At 35.8% G+C, this 20,906-nt stretch overlaps 1 protein-coding gene across 7 annotated transcripts in view; it reads right to left on the bottom strand.

The window, feature by feature from the left end:
• HYCC2 (hyccin PI4KA lipid kinase complex subunit 2) overlaps positions 1 to 20,906 on the bottom strand; it is a 91,612-nt gene that overhangs the window by 18,267 nt on the left and 52,439 nt on the right. For all 7 annotated transcript variants that reach the window (XM_086719249.1, XM_086719252.1, XM_086719250.1 and 4 more), the window contains 4 exons: positions 18,947 to 19,027; positions 16,664 to 16,779; positions 6,564 to 6,659; positions 2,209 to 2,325 (listed from right to left, as the gene is read on the bottom strand). In XM_086719249.1, coding sequence (XP_086575375.1) covers positions 2,209 to 2,325; positions 6,564 to 6,659; positions 16,664 to 16,779; positions 18,947 to 19,027 — 410 coding nt within the window. The remainder of the gene's footprint in view (positions 1 to 2,208; positions 2,326 to 6,563; positions 6,660 to 16,663; positions 16,780 to 18,946; positions 19,028 to 20,906) is intronic.

A 20,906-nucleotide genomic window follows, 5' to 3' on the forward strand; every position in this document is an offset into this window, starting at 1 on the left:
ATAGAAAAACACAAATGGAAAGATATTGCATGCTCATGGATTAGAAGAATTAATATTGTTAAAATGTCCATACAATCCAAAGCAATCTACAGATTAAGGGTAATCCCCATCAAAACTTCAATGATATTTTCCACAAAAATAGAAATAATCCTAAAATTTGTATGGAAACACAAAAGACCCCGAATAGCCAAAACAATCTTGAAAAAAAAAAAGACCACAGCTGGAGGCATCACACTTCCTGATTTTTTTTTTTTAAAATTTTTTTTTTCAACGTTTATTTATTTTTGGAACAGAGAGAGACAGAGCATGAACGGGTGAGGGGCAGAGAGAGAGGGAGACACAGAATCGGAAACAGGCTCCAGGCTCTGAGCCATCAGCCCAGAGCCCGACGCGGGGCTCGAACTCACGGACCGCGAGATCGTGACCTGGCTGAAGTCGGACGCTTAACCGACTGCGCCACCCAGGCGCCCCACACTTCCTGATTTCTAACTAGACTGCAAAACTATAGTAATTAAAACAGTGTGGGTACTGGCATATATAACGTACATAGATCAATGGAAACAGAAGAGAGCCACGAAATAAACTTGGGCATGTGTTGTCAATTGATTTATAACAAAGAGCCAAGATTATACAACAGGGAAAGGAAAGTCTCTTCAATAAATGGTGCTGGCAAAACTGAGCAATGACATGCAAAACAATGAAACTGGACCCCCATCTTACATCAACACAAAAATCAAATCAAAATGGATTAAAACCTAAATGTGAGACCTGAAACCATAAAAACTCCTAGAAGAAAACATAGGCAGCAATTTCTTTGACATCTGCCTTGGCAACATTTTTTTTTTCTTTAGATATGTCCTCATTGGCAAGGGAGATAAAAGCAAAAATAAACTATTGAAACTACACCAAAATAAAAGCTTTTGCAAAGGAAACCACCAAGAAAATGAAAAGGCAATCTACTAAATGGGAAAAGGTATTTGCAATGATATATCCAATAATGGGTTAATATCCAAAATATATAAAGAACTTAACAATTCACCATTAAAAAAAACAAATAATCTGGTTAAAAAATGGGCAGAGGAAGCAGTCAGTTAAGCATCTGACTTCAGCTCCGGTCATGATCTTGCAGTCTGTGAGTTCGAGCCCCGCGTCGGGCTCTGTACTGACAGCTAAGTGCATGGAGCCTGCCTGCTTCGGATTCTTTGTCTCCCTCTCTCTCCACCCGTCCCCCACTCATGCTTTGTCCCTCCACGAAAAATGAATAAACCTTAAAAAAAAAATTTTTTTTTAAATGGGCAGAGGACCTGAATAGATATTTTTCCAAAGAACACATACAGATGGCCAACAGGTACATGAAAAGTACTTAAAATCACCAATCATCAGGGAAATGCAAATCAAAACCATTAGATATCACCTTGTACCTGCAAGAATGGCTATTCCCAAAAAGACAATATTGAAATAAGTGTTGCCAAGGATGTGGAGAGAGGAAATCCTGTGCATTATTGATGAAAATGTAAACTGGTGCAGCAACAGTATGGCAATCAGTATGGAGGTTCATCAAAAAATTAAAAATAAAACTACCATATGATCTAGCAGTTCCACTTCTGGTACATATCTAAAGGAAACAAAATCACTGAACTCGAAAAGACATCTCCACTCCCATTCACTGCAGCATTATTTACAAAAGCAAGACATGGAAACAATCTAGTGTTCACTGACAGATGAGTGGGTAAAGAAAATAGAAAATATGGTGTACACACACACACACATGGGGCGGGGCAATAAATATTACTCAACCATAAAAAAGCAAAAAAATCCTGCTATCTGCAACAACATGGACAGATCTCGAGGGCAAATCTGTAACTAGGTGTAGTGACAGATGTTAACTAAACTTACTGAGGTAATCATTTCACAATATAAAATATATTGAATCATTGGGTTGTGCATCTAAAATTAATAAATCTTATATTTCAATTGCATCTCAATTAAAAATTGTCTTTGATCATTATTATTAATCATTGTTATTTAAATAACAAGTGTACAATTCATTTTTAAAAAGTACTATAAGGAATTCATATTAGAAAGAGAAGATAATGGGTCCTTCATGGAATAAGAGTCAGTATTGTACAACTGATAAGGACAAAAGAGAAATATTAAGCTTCCAAACATTAGGAACAATTCACTGAGTTTTATAGTCTATCTACTTACATGGCATAATAAACCCCTGTGAGGAGTTGCACCATGAATTCGGGATCCAATACTATTCGACCACAGAGTTCTTTCCAGTGTTTTTCATGTTGCCGTGGAAACCCACTCACACAAACCCTAGGAAAAGATGGAATTTGCCATGTATGATTTCTTGATTCATTAAACATTTTTCCTTCCATAAATTCACTTATTCAATTATTCATCCCTCTTATATTTACTGAGTACCTGCTATGTGCCAGTCACTGTCCTGGGCCTACGCATACAGTTATGAATAGACAAAAAGATAAAAATAAAATCTGTGCCCTCATGAAGCATACATTCTAGAGAACCGTCTCAATAAAAGCAACAAGTTTTCTCAAATAGCTAACTATCTCTGTCGTCCTTCTCCTTCTTTACAAAACAAATGTATAATTCTTACATGTCCCAAATTGTATCAGGATGAATTAGTGGGAGATACAGAAATTTCAAAACAAATTAAGGGACATTTCAAAATACTGATGTTTGTGAGGGCTTTTTATTTTCTTTTATTTTTACGTAATCTCTACACCCAACATGGGGCTAGAACTCACAACCCTGAGATCAATAGTCACACGCTGTACCCACTAAGTCAGCCAGGTGCTCTATGAGGCCATTTTTTAATTAAAGTGCCATAAATAAGCTTCTGTCTTCATCTCATTAAGAAATGCTTCCAGAAAAGTTATGTTGAATAATTATCAAAGTTGTAATGTACTTATATTATTTTAATCAATTAGTTTGTTAGAATAATTATAATGGTGAGTCCAGAAGAAATTTTTCAGTGTTTAGTGCATTACAGTCTCGGGAAATTTTTTTTAAATCTCAATTTACACATATATTTTTGTAGCAGAGATATACAATTAAGAGATCAATTAAAGACTTATAAGCATAGGGATGCCTGGCTGGCTCAGCTGGTGGAGCATGTGACTCTTGATCTTAGGGTTCTGAGTTCAAACCCCATGCTGGGTGTGGAGCCTGCTTAAAAAAAAAGTACAAAACAAAACCTACAATGGTTAAATTAAAAAAAAAAAAAAAAAGACTTGTAAACATAGTATGGCATTATATTAGTATAAAATTATGTGGGCAGAGTAGTAGGGAAGATCAATTTCAAGGAGGAAAAGAAATAATGTTAGATTATTAAAAGCTTGTTCATCTATTCCTCAAATGGATTATGGTGGGTATTTACATTATAAACATTTAAAATACTGACCTAACAATTATTTGGTTTATTTTGTGAATATGTACATGCCAGAAATCATACCATTTGCAACTATTTAAGATAAAATGAAAAATTTTAATGTTAACTTAAGACGTGTAACAGCTACACAGTGTGTCAAAATTTTTTAGGGGATATATGAACAAAAGTGTGAGGACCACTAAATTCTGCCATCATTTTTGCTCTTAAGAAACTCTGTTAATAAAGTGCCACAAAAATTACAGATTTGGCAGAATTGTTTTCATGAATCAATGATAGGTCGCTTATAAATATTTTAAAAAATGTTTTTTTAATGTTTATTTATTTTTGAGAGAGAGAGAGAGAGAGAGACAGAGCATGAGTGGGGGAGAGGAAGACAGAGAGGGAGACACAGGATCCGAAGCAGGCTCCAGGCTCTGAGCTGTCAGCACAGAGCCTGACGCGGGGCTCAAGCCCACAAACCACAAAATCATGACCAGAGCCAAAGTCAGATGCTTAACCGACTGAGCCACCTAGGCACCCCTATAAATAAATTTATCTGTAGATAGGCAATAAGTACTTAAACAGTATACTCTCTTGATAACAGTATCTAGGTTAGAGACAAGAATTTTGTTAGTCATTAATCATATTACAGGCAAGTGAAAATAATACAGCTATTTTAAGAGAATCTATAAAATCAAACTTGTAGCTAATTAGATTCATTTTTCCCCAATTAGCAAAACAATTTTGTTGTAAATAGGACCACACTCTCTTCCCACTAACACAACAGTATGAACTTGAGCAAAACATTTGGGAGTGGACAGTCTCTTGTAGGGCCATGAATCCCTGTATGATCCCTCCCTTGCTGGTATTCACACCCTATATATCACCTACTATTGAGTGTGGGTGGGATCTGTGATTTGCTTCCAACCAATAGGATATGGCAAAGGTGATGGGATTTCTGTGACTACATGTATGTGATTATTTTATATAACAAGGCTGCATGTAGGTCTCGCTGGAGTCTCTCTCCGCTTTGAAGAAGCAAGCTACCGTTTTGTAGGCTGCCTATGTAGAGAAGACTACGTGGCAAAGAACTAGGCTGGCCTTTAGCAGTCAGCCAACAAGAAGCTGAAGCCCTCAGTCCTACAACTATAAGAACAGAATTCTGCCAATAAAAGTGTACAATACCTCAGTTGAGCCTCAGATAAAACTGTACCTTCAGCTGACATATTAAACACAGCTTTCTAAGACCCTAAGCAGAGGACCCAGCTAATGCATGCCTAGACTCCTGACTTACAGAAACTGTGAAATAATAAATGTGTGCTATTTTAGCTGTTACGTTCATAGTACATGGCAATTTGTTACAAGGCAATAGAAAACTAATAGAGTAAAACCTTGGATTGCGAGTAACATGTTCTGCAAGTGTTCCACAAGACAAGCAAACATTTCTAATAAAATCTTAACTTGGTAAATGAGTGATGTCTTGCAATACGAGTAGTACGTGATACCAGATGTCACATGATCACAACTGAGCCAAGGGTTCTTCTCTCTCTCTTGCTGTGGAATTGTGGGCGGGTGACTGTCTTGACGCTCAGATGCTTGGTCTCAGGCTGCAGTGTTTGGCAGAAATTAGTGATTTTTCAGAACGCTGGAAGGTGCCCACAACTGGCACTAGTGTGTTTTTTGTCACTTCAAAACACCTGTGGACAGTCCTTTGCTTTTCCACACAAGAGTAAGCTTACGAATGCTTTGCTTCCTTCTAGGTCAGGCCGTCTACAGATATAGACCTTCTCCTCTGCTGCCCTACTGCCAGTTACATTAAATACAGTATATGACAAGAGTTTATTAATACTGTACTGTAGTCAACATGTACACAACACAACATATATACAATGGGCCCCATGCAGAAAAAGATTCCACTGAGTCAATAGACAGCAGCGATTCCATTAGTGATAGTAAAAGTCATCCTCTCCTCTCTCGTCTCACTCACACTAGCCACAAAGGTTTTCAAAGGTAAGTGCAGGTTAATTTACTTTTCTTTATATTTTGTATTTTCTTTATTATTTTGTTTTATATTACAGTACTGTAATCACTTTTATCTGAATATTTTTGGGTTGTGGAATGAATCATCTGAGTTTTCATTATTTCTCATGGGGAAATTTGCTTTGATATGCAAGTGCTTTGGATTACAAGCATGTTTCTGGAATGAATTATGCTCCCAAACCAAGGTTTTACTGTAGAGCATTTAACCTTTTTCAGGGGACTCAGTTTCCTCAAGTAAAAAGAGAGATACCTGGGTGGCTCAGCTGGCTGAGTGTCTGACTTCAGCTCAGGTCATGATCTCACGGTTTGTGGGTTCAGGCCCCACATGAGGCTTTGTGCTGACAGCTCAGAGCCTGGAGGCTACCTTGGATTCTGTGTCTCCCTCCCCTATTCTCTGCCCTCCCCTATTCTCTGCCCCTCCCCTATTCACGTTCTCTCAAAAATAAATAAACATTTTTTAAAAATTTAAAAAATCAGTTGGACAGAATGAACTCAGGGTTCTTTTTATAATTGAAATTCTGTGACTCAAAAGGTACTCTGACTCCAAACTAACTTATATTAAATTTTTTTTCTATACTGGACATTTAAATTTCAGCTCAGCTGAACTCAAATTATTAGAAATTCTGAATTAGTGAAGACTGGAACACACAAATACAAATGAGACATATAAATGATTAATGCTATTGCTAATTTTATTCAAAGCACAGTTATTGTGAAATATATAAATGAAAAACTTCACATTCCTTCAGACTTTCTCCACATATAGGACTATTATTCAAAGCTCTCAAAGGGATTTATAAAACTGGGCATCCAGTCAGGTGATTAGGTGTATTACTAAGTGATTAGTTATTAGTGATTAGGTGTATTACTAAGCCAAACTAAATTTAAGACATCTTGGCTTGACTTGATGTTCAGCTAGAAACTACTTCTTTAATGCTAAAATACTTTTAAGAAGTCATGATACGTGAGGGATGATAAGAATTCCTACAGGAATGTAAGCTCCTTGAGTTTTGTTTACTGCTATATTACCAAAAATTAGAACAGCACCTACTACAGAAAATGCGTTCAATAAATATTTGTCAAATAAATGAATATGAAGGCTAATGATAATTATTATTCTCACCTGGAGCCCATCCGACAAAGAGACTGGTAAGATGAAGCAGGCATATACACAATAGCAGAATTATAACACAACATGAGAAAACTCAGGACTTCAAACCTAGAAAAAATAAACAAAGGAAAAGGATTACAAACAATTATTTCTACCAGAGACTACAGTAAGTCATTTCTTTGGTGGTTGTTTATAACAAGAATGTGTTAATATTGACCGTCATGATTTTTCAATCAGATTGCTGTGATATCCTCCTCAATGATTTCCCTGTTTTCATCTTCCTTATTAATTGCTACCATCTATATTTTCCTCCTCCAAAAATAAGCCATCATGCTTAAACAGATGACTCCCCTATCACATTAACCCACTGTTCCTATTGACTGCATGATAAAATCCAAACCAATCATGACACAAAAGGCCTTTAAAATCCACCCTCAAAACCTACCTCTCCAACCTTACTTCCCTCCACTGCTTACCTCGTATACCACACTACATCAATCTTCCTACCACTCCATGATTACATCATAACTTTTTGTAACTCCTTGCTTTTATAGAGGCTGCTCTTTCTTACTAGAACATACTTTTTCACTTGGGTAATTACTGCTTAAGTTTCAAATGTTGGTTCAAATTTTTACCTTAGATATAAAGCCATTCTTAATTCTCCCAGCTAAAGGAAACAGTTCTCTTTGTTTTGTAGCTCTAATACAGCACAGTGAATCTTAATTGCTGGTGTTTAGCTACGTAGTACCTATTTACTAATAAGCAACTTTAGTTTACTCATTTAGTTTATCATTCCTAGGTCTAGTATCCAACATTGTCTAATATGTTATAATTGCTCAAAAACGTTTATTTTAAATTTATAAAGAATTTTATTGAATGAATAAATATTTCTTAATTTTTAAAGTCTCTAAGAAAGTGGCTCCTTAATCTGGATGCACACTACTGTTATTTAAGGACATTCTGGAATGATATATTCTGGTGCATCAACCCAGACTGACCCAATTAGAATCTATGAGGGCATGATCCAAGAAAGTTGTACTTCTAAAAAGCTTCTTATAGGTGGTAAAGAGTATATAGAAACTCTTTGTACTATTTTTGAGATATTTTCTGTAAAAAAAAAAAAAAAGTCTGAAATTATTTCAAAAGAAAAAGTTAAAAACTGAGTTGAAAGTCTGACTTGGAAGCAGTCATATCTTCAGATTCCTTCTCCATCTCAATAGTTAGGTTTATTGAAGACTTACTTTTCTAAAGGATTAAAGAAAATTCTATGTGGGCGCCACATGGGTGGTTCAGTGGGTTAGGCATCTCACTCTTGATTTCAGCTCAAGTCATGACCTCATGGGTGGGATTGAGCCCTGCAACGGGCTCTATGCCGACAGTGCAGAGCCTGCTTGGGATTCTCTTTCTCCCTCTCTCTCTCAAAATAAATAAATAAACTTAAAAAAAAAAAAGAAAAGAAAAAAAGAAGAGAAGGAAGGAAGGAAGGAAGGAAGGAAGGAAGGAAGGAAGGAAGAGAAAGAAAGAAAGAAAGAAAGAAAGAAAGAAAGAAAGAAAGAAAGAAAGAAAGAAAGAAAAAGAAATTTCTACCTGGGAACCACCAAGCAATTAATAATTGTGGTTTGGAGTGGGCATTGGAGTGGGGCAGATACCATACGGAAAAAAGGAAAATAAAGTATTTCGTACTGGATACTGAAACCTCAAGTTCTCCTTCCCTCCTTGGTCACTAGAATGCTAGCAACCAGCCCTCTAGCGAAGAGACTGAAAGAGTTTCTCTAGGGAATTAGACCACTCTAAGAGGAAAGACATAGAGGTATATAGACTTGGGAAGTTATCCAACTGAATGGCTCAGTGAAGTTCACAGTCAACTAGCCCTATTCACAAAGTCAGAGCTGCTCATTTTTTATTTCCTTTCCTTAGTCTTCCATAGTATAAGGAGTGGGGAGGATTACCAGACATCTGAAGAACTCCACTAACATGAAATGAAATCAAAATAAAGAAATAAAGAAAGGATAGGGGCATAATTTGGAGGAAACATAGAATATACAAGGAGAAAAAAAAAACTTTGAATAAATACATTATCATTAATATTCCCCCAAATTAAGAGAAGATGTTGTTTCTAGGAAAAATTAAGGATCTCTTTAAAAAGACTACTTAGAAAACTAACTGCCAAAATTAAGAACTCAAGAAAAAGACTGGTGGATGAAGTTGAGGAAATATCACAGAAAGTAAAGCTAAAGGAAAAAGATATGGCAGATGGCAGGGAAAAGAGGACCATTCCAATAGTTGCAACATCCAAATAATAAAACCACCCTTAGAAAGTAAAAGACCAAATAAATAAAAGAAAAACAATAAAAGGCCAGAAAAAATGGAGAAGCCAAACTAATTAACAAAAATAATTCAAGAAAATTTTCCAGTCTAAATAAAGGACATGAGTTTCCAAATCAAAAAGGTCCACCCAGTGCTCAGCACAATGGAGGGAATAAACCTACACCAAGAAATATCATAGTGGAATTTCAGAATACTAGGAAAAAAGAATGAGGATATAGGTACAGTAAACAGATCCACAAAGGTAAAAGACAAAGGGAATTCCCAGAAGTAGGGTGAAGGGAGGAAAAAAGACAGTCTCTTCCAACAAATGGTGTTGGGAAAACTGGACAAACATGCAAAAGAATGAACCTGAACCACTTTCTTACACCATACACAAAAATAAACTCAAAATGGATGAAAGACCTAAATGTGCATAGGAAACTATCAAAATCCTAGAGGAGAACACAGGCAGCAACCTCTTTGACCTCGGCCACAGCAACTTCTTACTAGATACATCGCCAAAGGCAACGGAAACAAAAGCAAACATACACTATTGAGAATTCAACAAGATAAAAAGTTTCTGCCCAGCAGAGGAAACAATCAATAAAACTAAAAGGCAACCTTTGCAATGGAGAAGATATTTTCAAATGACATATCTGATAAAGGGTTAGTATGTAAAATCTATAAAGAACTTATCAAATTCAACACCCAAAAAACAAATAATCCACTGCAGAAATGAATCGACAGAATTTATGAATAGACACTTTTCCAAAGACATCATCCAGATGGCTAACAGATACGTGAAAAGATGCTCAATATCACTCATCATCAAGGGAAATAGAAATCAAAACCACAACAAGGTATCACCTCACACCTGTCAGAAGGGCTAAAATTAACAACACAAGAAACAACAGGTGTTGGTGAGGATGCAGAGTAAGGGAACCCTCTTGCACTGTTGGTGGGAATGCAAACTTGCACAGACACTCTGGAGAACAGTATAAGGGTTCCTCAAAAAACTAAAAACAGAACTACCCTGTGATCCAGCAATTGCACTATTAGGTATTTACCCAAACGATACAAAAATGCAGATTCAAAGGGATACATGCACCCTCATGTTTATAGCAACATTATCAACAATAGTCAAACTATGGAGAAAGCCTAAATGTCCACTGACTAATGAATGGCTAAGAAGATGTGGTATACATATATATAATTGAATATTAACTCAGCCATCAAAAAGAATGGAATTTTGCCATTTGCAACCATGTGGATGGAGCTAAGCAAAATAAGTAAATCAGAGAAAGAAAAATACCATATGATTTCACTCCTATATGGAATCTAAGAAACAAAACAGATAAACACATGGGAAGGGGAGGGAGAGAGAGAAGAGAGGAAAACAAACCACAAGAGACTCTTTTTTTTTTTTTTAATATTTATTTATTTTTGAGAGAGACAGAGACAGGATGCAAGTGGGTTAGGGGCAGAGAGAGAGGGAGACACAGAATCTGAAGCAGGCTCCAGGCTCCGAGCTGTCAGCCCAGAACCCGACGTGGGGCTCAAACTCATGAGCTGTGAGATCATGACCTGAGCCGAAGTCGGATGCTCAACCAACTGAGCCACCCAGGCGCCCCCACAAGAGATTCTTGGTGACAGAGAACAAACTGAGGGTTGATGGAGGGAGGTGGGTGGGAGATGGGCTAGATGGGTGATGGGTATTAAAAAGGGAACTTGTGATGAGCAGTGTTATATGTAAGTGATGAACCACTGAATTCTACTCCAGAAATCAATATTGCACTGTATGTTAACTAAAATTAAAAAAAAAAAAAAAAAAAAGAGTGAAGGGAGATCCCAAGATACTAAATGTATACCAGGCAGAGAGGGCAACACAGCCCAGATTAAAGTAAGTGAAAGGCTCCAGGAACTCCTTTCGTAGGAAAATGAAATTGGGAGAGTAATTGATATGAATGAAAATTTAAAAGGAGATTTAGACAACTGATAGAGAATTTATAGGAGCTGAATTATAAAGCAGATAATAAAGAAAAAAAGGACAATTATGAACTCCAAGTAAAACAAAAAGGTCCACAGGAAAGGAAAAGTAATCAATTAATTACAAACCTCAGTCATACAAAGCAAGGAAGCTTAAAATGAACCGTGGTCACTGATAATAATAAATTTGAAAAATGAGTTCCCCACAGTTAAGCAGAACTATATCAAGAGGACAGGAGGAAGAGAGAGAAAATGAGCTAAATCTTTATCTTTCATAGAGATAGTTATTAGATAATATCCCAAACTCAAAAATTAAGAAGCAGCAAGTTACTTAAAGAGTAAATATTAAGAAAGTCAGTTAAAAGCAAGATTTCTCAAGCTTTGCACCACTGGCATTTTGGGCTAGATAAGTGTTTGTTGTGGGAGGCTGGCCCAAGCATCACAGGATGGTTGAGCAGCAACATCTACATATCAGATGCCTACAGCAGCCCTCCCTCCTACCTAGCTGTGACAATCAAACAAATATCCAGGTATTACCGTATGTTTGCTGGGAGGCAGAAATGCTCTGGTTGAGAACCACTGGTTAAAAGTTGTTATAATACCTTGGAAAGGAGAAGTGGAAGAGGGGGTAGGGAGGAGCTGGAGACTGTAGTTTTTCTTCATAAACTGTATAGAGTGAATGCATGTTTAAATATGAAAAACATACGTATCTGCATGTGTATATGTGAGTATTCTTGATATAGTAGACTGTACAAAAACTAAATAACAAAAAACTAAAACCTACAGCAAAAAACAAAGAAAACAGTAGCACAAGTGAGATAACAGATTTCATAACCACTTCAATGGCTACACTTCAAGAGATGGATGCTTGCTTGTGGGAATGTAAAATGGTTCACTTACTCTAGAAAACATCATGAGAGTTTCTTAAAAAGTTAAGCATTAAATTATCAAATGACCTAACCGTCTGCTCTTAGGTATATACCCAAAAGAAATGAAAATGTATGTTCATATAAAAACTTATAAACAAATGTTCACAGCAGTATTATTCAGAAATAGCCCCAAAGTGGAAATAACCCAAATGTCCATCAACTGATGAATGGATAAATAAAATGTATATCAAAATGATGGAAAATTATGCAGTTACACAAAGGAAGGTAGTACTAAATACACAATACCACATAAATGAATCTTAAAAACATGCTACAAAGTCAGACACAAAAGGCCACATATTGCATAATTCCATTTACACTAAATGTCTAGAATAGACAGAAATCTACAGATAGAAAAATAAGTTTTGTGGTGGCCAGGGACTGGAGGGAAGGAAAGGGGAATTTCTTTTTGGTGTGATAAAAATGTCCTGGAATTATTAATTTATTTCTTTTTAAATATTCTATTATTTATTTTTGAGAGAGAGACAAAGCATGAGCAGGGGAGGGGCAGAGAGAGAGGGAGACACAGAATCCAAAGCAGGCTCCAGGCTCTGAGGTATCAGCACAGAGCCTGACGTGGGGCTCGAACTCACAAACTGTGAGATAATGACCTAAGCGCAAGTCGGATGCCCAACAGACTGAGACACCCAGGTGCCCCAAAATGTCCTGGAATTAAACAGTGTTAGTAGTTGCACAATCTTGTAAATATACTAAAAATCAATGAATTGTACACTTTAAAGGGGGTGAATTTAATGTATATGAAGTATACCTTAATTAAAAATAATGTAAAAATTAATAATTAACTGAAAATGTGCAAGGTGTAAAACAGTGCAGTTTTCTCAATATTTAAAAAACTCTTTCAAATCACTAGGGGAAAAAATATCCAGTTCAATATGAAAAATGGAGACAGGACATGAATAGGCATTTCATAAGTCAGGAAAAATAATTGATGAATATATTAAAAGTGTTTACGCCCAGTCATAATTAAGGGAATGACAAATAAAACAATGTAACATCAATTTTTAATGATCAATTGGCAAAGATTAAAAATTTTTTAAATACCCACTATTGGGGGTCAGTATGAGGAAATAGGCCTTCTCAAACTACTAGTAGGATATTGCTGGTGTAGTTGTTCAGGGGGAGGGTAATTTGGAAATACTTACTCAAAGTGAAAAAGGAGACAATCTTTAGCTTAGCAATTTCATCACTAGGAATTTATCTTACAGATAACTTTGGTGCTCCTATGCACCAAATATATATATATACAAAAACAAAACAAAACTAGGTTCCCTGCAATATTGTTTACAGTAGCAAAAAAGTAAAACAACCTAAATTTTAGTCAATGTAAGACTGGCTAAAAAACCGACAGGGTATGTACGTGTGTGTGTGTGTGTGTGTGTGTATGTATGTGTATATATATATGTGTGTGTATATATATATATGAATGTATATACATATATATATAATGAAATACTAAGAACCGACAGGGTATGTACGTGTGTGTGTGTGTGTGTGTGTGTGTGTGTGTGTGTGTGTGTGTATGTATGTGTATATATATATGTGTGTGTATATATATATATGAATGTATATACATATATATATAATGAAATACTAAGTAGTCATTAAAAAAGAATATGGAGATCTCTATATGCTGTTATAGAAGTAAGTCTAAGATTTATTTCCCCCTGCCCCCCGCCTTTTTTTAAAGTAGGCTCCAGACACAGCACGGAGCCCAATTCAGGGCTTGAACTCACGACCCTGAGATCAAGACCTGAGCTGAGATCAAGAGTTGAACACTTAACCGACTTAGCTACCCAGGCACCCCTAAGATTTATTCTTATGGAAAAAAGTTGCAGAACAATATGTATAATGGAGCCCAGTGTGTATGGGCCTGCATGTGTTTAAAGTTGAATATGTGCTTTTGCATGCATTAAAATATTCTGAAAGGACACACAACAAAATGACTAACATTTTAACTACTGAGGGTAGAAATGGAGGGAAGAGGGAAGAGGACACATACTATTCTCTTTGTATTCCCATTTATTCTCATCTATTTATATTCTCTTCTATTTAAAATTTACCACAAGTATACAATGTTATACTTTCAAAAATTAGAGTTAGAAAACAAAAAAGGAACCAGGTAACCAGATGATTTTTATGGAAATCAATCTGCAGACTACACTATGAACCACTCTTTTAATGTAAATTTAATATTGTGAAATTATTTAAGTAAACCAATATAACTAGAAAAAAAAAATTAAGCTGTTACTTTAAGTTGGGATAAAGCCTTCCCCAAGTGTTATACAGCACTCTGCTGGCTAATAAAGGATGATCACTAAAGCTGAATTCCAAAACAATGTGTAAGGATGCAAGGAAAGCCAACGCATTTTCTATCATATATGTAATATTGGCAAGACCCAAAGGAAGAACCAGAATTCCAGACTGAAGCACCAGAGGTAAATGACTGTGGAAATTTGTCTAATTTTACATTCCTTCCATAACTCAAATGTTATAACCAACAAGAGTACTGTTTTACTACAAACATAAAATATTATACAACAAATGACAGTATGACTAACATTCACTATGTGCCAGGCACATGTGGTAAGCATGCCAGGCACTATGCCAAGCATCAGCTCACTTATTCCTCACAACAATCATGTATGTTAATATGAGGTTAAGGATGTGGAAAGCAGTGGGTAGGATAATGTTGGTAAGACTACATACTTCTTCAGAACATGGTGGTATAACTATACTTCTTTCTTCCCCACATCACTTCAACTTTTCTTTTTCTACCTAAAGCATTGGTCTAGGAGCAGGGCTGCAAGTGCAGGTGCCAGAAGCAGAGGATTTCTAAGCAAGAAACTATAACTGTATCTTCAAAATTCCCAAGAGCCTGATGGGGTGCGTTGTGCCATCATCTCATCTGGCAAAACTGGGCTGACACTGAGTACAGATGTATCACCTAGTGTCAAGAGCCCACTAGGTCTGTACCTAGGTAAATCTACCTATAGGGATGGAAGTGGACTGAGGGGAGGCACACGCTAGGCTAATATTGCTGCCAGCAATCTGGACCAGCACAGTGGCCAAACTTAACATCCCTTCTAAAGTAGAAAAGTTTGGGTACAAATGGAGACAGGTCAGAGTGTTTAGTTGAGATAAAGGAATTAATAAATGGATTATGTAATGAGAGAAATTCAATATTACACTGCCACCATGAGAGGTTAAAAGCAAGAGACGACACTGTCTCTTGGTACATCAGATTCTTGAAAGGGTGAAACCATATGTTGGTGAGACCACTCCTGATTTTAGAACCTGATAAAGTCAAACAGAAGCCTGCAAATCTAAGTGGCATTGTTCTGGGAGACATCTTGGTAATATATGAGGATGAACTGCAGTAATAGTTAACTAAGACTCTAGTAATATGCCAGTATCTCTGCCTCTTATTTTTCAGGTCACACCTACTGTCATTCTGTGATATGGTGTAACACTGGCATGGTTGGTAAGGTTATAATACTAATATTGATGTATTGGTAAACTGAGTTAAAGCCTCTTTAGGATGAATGTGAGTAAAAAATGACTGGCCTGAGGGAAAAACTGGACTTAGCTAATCATCAACTAATTTCTATGATCAATATTTCTGCTCAAGTTTATCATAAGGTACAAATAGCAGCAGATGGAGTAGAGCAGCATAGAAAACATTCAAACTGGTACAAAAATATGAGTATGTATGTAGTGGCTTTACAGAATAAATCAGTTGTTTCTTCAAATCTATCCCTAATTGACACTGGCTCCTCAAATGTTGGGCTTATTCATAATGATCACATTGCTATCTATGTCTGTCATATAAATGTGTCTGTCATATTTATGCCCAGATAAACATGATTGTTTTTGTTTAAAAGACTTGGCCGATGGCCAAGGCATAGTCTGTATAGTAAAGAATTTGGCCTTGCCCAAAGAAGTCTAGCCTCCCCGCTAGGAAGCAACCTATGTCATACCTGACAGGAGTGTTTTTGTTTAAGGTCGGGACTGGCCACACTAGAAACAACCACCACCATGTGATTTAGGGTGGGGCTTTGGGTCACACAGCCTCAACCACCCTTGAGGCGGAGATCAACCATGTGAGCAAATAAATCTAATGAGTCATATCTACAATAATGGAGCCCAGTGAAAAGTCTGGACATTGAACTTGACTCTATCCTGTCACACACTGATGCTGGGAGAGGAGGAATGCATCCCTTTTTTTTTTTTTTTTTTTTTTTTTAGGAGGAGGCATCTTGACTCCATGGATGAGGACAATAGAAATTTTGCATTTGGAACCCTCCTGATTCTATTTTATGCATCTTTCCCTTTGGCTGATTTTCATCTGTTTCCTTTTCTTGTAATAAACCTTAACTGTGAATAAAACAGCTTTCATTCAGTGAGCTCTGAGTCCTTCTAGTGAGTTATCAAACCTAAGAGAGGTTATAGGAACCCTCCCAAACTTGCAGTTAGTGTCAGAAGTAAGGGAAGTCTCGGGGACTATGCATTCAGTTTGCCTAACTTCAGGAAGGTAGGTACTCTATTAACCCATTCTGCATTGAAGAAAGCAAGGTATAGAGAATAAATAAACTGCGTGAGAGGGAGACCTTTTAACATATAGTGCTAGAACACAAACCTTGGTTTGGTTGACTTTATGCCCACACTTTTAGTTTTATTTTGCTTTACACAAGATGACTACACACAGTACCATGCATTAGATGGATAGGTATTTCACTACTATAATGTATTTCACTAGTATGACATTTTAAACCTTTTGCTTCTTTTCTCACCAAACTTGAACCAAAGTAATTAGAGTTAACTATTAAGCATAAATTAATAATTATTACTATCTACAGTTTTGACCATTACCGGTTTTGTGCAGTGAATGTTTCCCTCTGAGGATGAAGATCACTATAAACAACCCTGATGAGATCATGCTGACACAATGCCCCTTCTGTCAAAGCCATGGATCCAATTGTTGAGGGCTACAAAAATAAGGTAAAGTATGAGACTGTGTCTTTAAAATGAAGTAAAAATCTGTATCATATAAGGACATTTAGCTTTGTTTTAGCAGAAGGCAGTTTAAGACCATTTCTCTTATTTAAAACCTTTTGCATTTTTCAATTACATATATTCTACAGCTCTTTTTGGAAATTATATATAATACATAAAACTAAAAATATACTGCTTTGTTTTTGGAAGATTATGGAATGAATCTATATTTAGAACACAGAATAAGAAAAGTTGCCAGAGGGGTGCCTGGAGCTCAGTCAGTTAAGTGTCTGACTCTGCTCATGCTCGCCCCCTCGCTCTCTCTCTCTCTCTCTCTCTCTCTCTCAAAAGAAAAAAAAAAGTTGCTGGAAAGACTAAAGGTTATAAAAACATCAATTTTATTTTTAAAATTAAAAAAATTTTTTTTCAGATTCATCAATTTTAATTTATTTGTATTCCAGAACACAAAACAGGCTTGAGACTTCACTGTACATTTAAATTCTGCAGTTTGTCTAATTTCAGGTAGGTAGATACTTTGACTAATCCCATTCTACAATGAAGAAAACAAGGTGCATGGGTTAAATAGGTGATGGGGATGAAGGAGTACACTTGTCATGATGAGCACTAGATGAAGTAAGAAAATTGTTGAAATCACTATAGTGTATACCTGAAACTAATATAACACTGTATGTTAACTGGAATTAAAATAAAAACTTAAAGCAAGGTACAGAGAGTTATAAACAATATTTAAGACTATAATCAAATGTCTCTTTACTAGTGACACGATTGATTAGATGTTCCTAAAGTTAGAAGCATCCATTCATAAATGTTTCACTATCCTCTGTTTTATTTCGTAATATGATACACAGAACTTAATTAAAATCTAATTAAGATTATATTCTCAGAAATATTTTATGCTAAAACAAGTCTTGGCTAAATAGGAGGCATTCTATTTCCAATACACAATGAAGTCCCACGGGAATTAATTAAGAAAATAAATAGCAGCATGGAGTTGTGAAGCAAGAGGATACTGTTTACTGATAAGAAAATGGAATATAATTTTTGGACTACTGGTAAAGTTTCTTTAAGTGCTTTCCTTATAACTTTATACACCAAAGGCCACTATAGACCTGAAGCTTGATTCATAGAATATATCCTTAAATAAAGCAGGCAGAAGGATTTCAGCTTAACAGCAGCCTTCTACCTATTATGATTATCAGGGTTCTCACATTGTTCAAATAAATATAAGCAAAACTCAAAAGTGTGCTGTTAATGAATAGACACAGTGCATCAGTTATAGACTCCTTTAAATGGAAATAATTGGTATTAATATCCTTTTAAGTAGACAGTTTCCTAAAAAATAATAAAAAAATCAATCTAACACAGATTTCTAATGAATATGGAAGACTTCAAAAAATTAAAGAATATATATATATTTTTTTAAATATATTTTTTTAACATTTTATTTATTTTTGGGACAGAGAGAGACAGAGCATGAACGGGGGAGGGGCAGAGAGAGAGGGAGACACAGAATCAGAAGCAGGCTCCAGGCTCTGAGCCATCAGCCCAGAGCCCGACGTGGGGCTCGAACTCACGGACCGCGAGATCATGACCTGAGCTGAAGTCGGATGCTTAACCGACTGAGCCACCCAGGTGCCCCAAAGAATATTTTTAAAAATTCATAAAAGACTAATAAAAAAGTGAAAATGATAGTGGTATAAGAATGAAAAAGAAATAAATAAGAACTAGAGGAAATTTTCCATTAATTACTTTCTGCCTCTCTTGATAACAGCATAGCTTTACATCACTAACAGGCACCTACTCTTAAGAAGTAAATCAATAAAGATGTGTTAGTGTTTATCTCTGGTGAAAAATTGACTTTGATCTCTTATTCAATATAATTTTTTATAAAAATTTTTTTCATGTTTATTTTGAGAGGAAGAGAAAGAGAAAGTGTGAGCGGGAGAGGGGCAGAGAGGAGAGAGAATCCCCAGGAGGCTCTGTGCAGTGCAGAGCCTGACGAGGGGCTCTATCTCACAGACCATGAGATCACGATCTGAGCGAAAATCAAGAGTTGGACACTTAACTGACTGAGCCATCCAGGCACCCCATCTTACTCAGAGTAATTTTAAATAATTCTACCTTTCCAATCTTACTTACCTCATGGTATATTGAAGGCTTGGATAAGGAAGGGATAGTAAAAGACAGAACTTTATTGTTTCCATCTTTATCAGCAATTTCCTATAGTTAAAAAATACATACAAAGATAAATAATCACAGGGCTATAAGAAAAAAATTCTTAATTTACCAATATATCATTGACAACTGAGGAAGAGTTTTAGAAATAGCAATATACAAAAAATATTACTATCCTAGTGTATCTTTTCTAACCTATTAGCAAATTACACAGTTTAGTAGTTGAGTTACCCTCTGAGAGATATGCAGCACAATACTATAAATACTATAACTAAATCAAATGCAATGTGACAGCAAAGACATAAAGCGGGCACACAAATCATCTTTCATGTTAAGTTTACAGATAGGACAGGGAGATTATAAGCAATTAGATCTGAGTCAAACAGATTATATGTTTTAGCCAAGAAATACACTTATTAAATAAGAAAAAACACATTACTCTAACACAGAATGAATCCTGACTAAAAAAAACTGTTACAATTATTCAGCAAAAGACTAATGACCCAATTTAAGCTACATATTAACATAATGAATATTAGTCCAAGTGATTAAAAATATTCATATTTAGGTAATTTTTACTGAATTGCAAGAAAATTGTTTTCTTTTAAAAGCACTTTATCTTTCAATGAAAAGGACAATGGTGTCCTTCATTTCTAGTCTCTGGTACCTCTGGTGGTCTACAGGTATCAATAAAAATCTGCCTATAGACACTAGCATATAGAGGGATGAAATGCTCCTCCATTATCACTCCTTTCCTCTACTGCCTCATTTGGTCTATGTTTCTTTTACATATCAATTAATTTTAATTAATTTATTTTACATATTAATCCACATTAATATATTCATAATTAGCATAAAATCCAGAGAGAGAAGGCTGCCCCCTTAGTAGACCTAGAAGAAAGGTCAGAGACAGACTGAGAGTTACACAGCACAAATGGAAGATACAACAACAATAACTATCATCAACAAAACAAAAACCCAAAAGAACTTCTCTGTAGGGCTCATTTCTGTTTAATATGTCACAGGAGAGTACCAATTATATGTGAACATTGGCCTTACCTCTAATTTTGGCAGGAAAATGGGTTTAAAAATTCCTTGGAGAGATCATTTAACTATTTTGTAGTCAAGCTAGTTATTACCACATTCAGGCCAGTATGCCTCAGAGAAAGTCTACGGTAAGACGGATGGACCTAATTTAAGTTAGGCAATACGACTTTAATTTTTATTCCTAAATTTCAAATTAAGCCAAATAACTTTTATTTATATTTGTGTGTTCTTGAAGAAGGATGTTCTACAGTTTGTTTAAGCTGAGGGCAATATAAAACTCCCTCTGAGGCTACGTGAAACAAGAGAGAAGTTCTCGAGAGGGAAAGTGAAAAAAAGAAAATAAATATATAAAAGAAACCCTAGGTGGTAAGAAAAATTGAGAGCCACAGAGAAGAAAGAACACAGACAGTAAATGAATTAGAAGACAGAAGCCTGGGTTACATTCTGATATATAACTGACCATTTACTTTGTAAGTACACTATTTTTAAGATGCTAAAAGATAATTAAACCATAGCACCAATAAGCACTGTTAAGAACTTGTCAGCATCCTGCTTAAAAATACTTTGCTTCATTTGTCCCACTACTGGATTTTATTACGTTAAAAAAATGAGTAAAAAGATAGCTTAATTTTCAACATAATTGAAAACACCAAATTCAATTATTAAATCAACATACATCTACTAAGTGCCTGTGCTAAGTACTAGAGGAGAGAATAATATATGAAACAAATTTCCTGCTTTAAAAGAAAAAACAATCAGGCAAGTTGGCAAATTAGAGAATTTTATACCTAGACCAGCTTTTCATGTAAAAAAACCTCTCCCTTAATACTACTTGATACTGCTACTACTATTAATGACATTTATTAAACACCTCAGG

This window comes from Puma concolor, chromosome C1 (genome assembly GCF_028749965.1).
Source record: "Puma concolor isolate L17-30 chromosome C1, mPumCon1.1.hap2, whole genome shotgun sequence".
In the NCBI taxonomy this organism is placed as follows: Eukaryota; Metazoa; Chordata; class Mammalia; order Carnivora; family Felidae; genus Puma; species Puma concolor.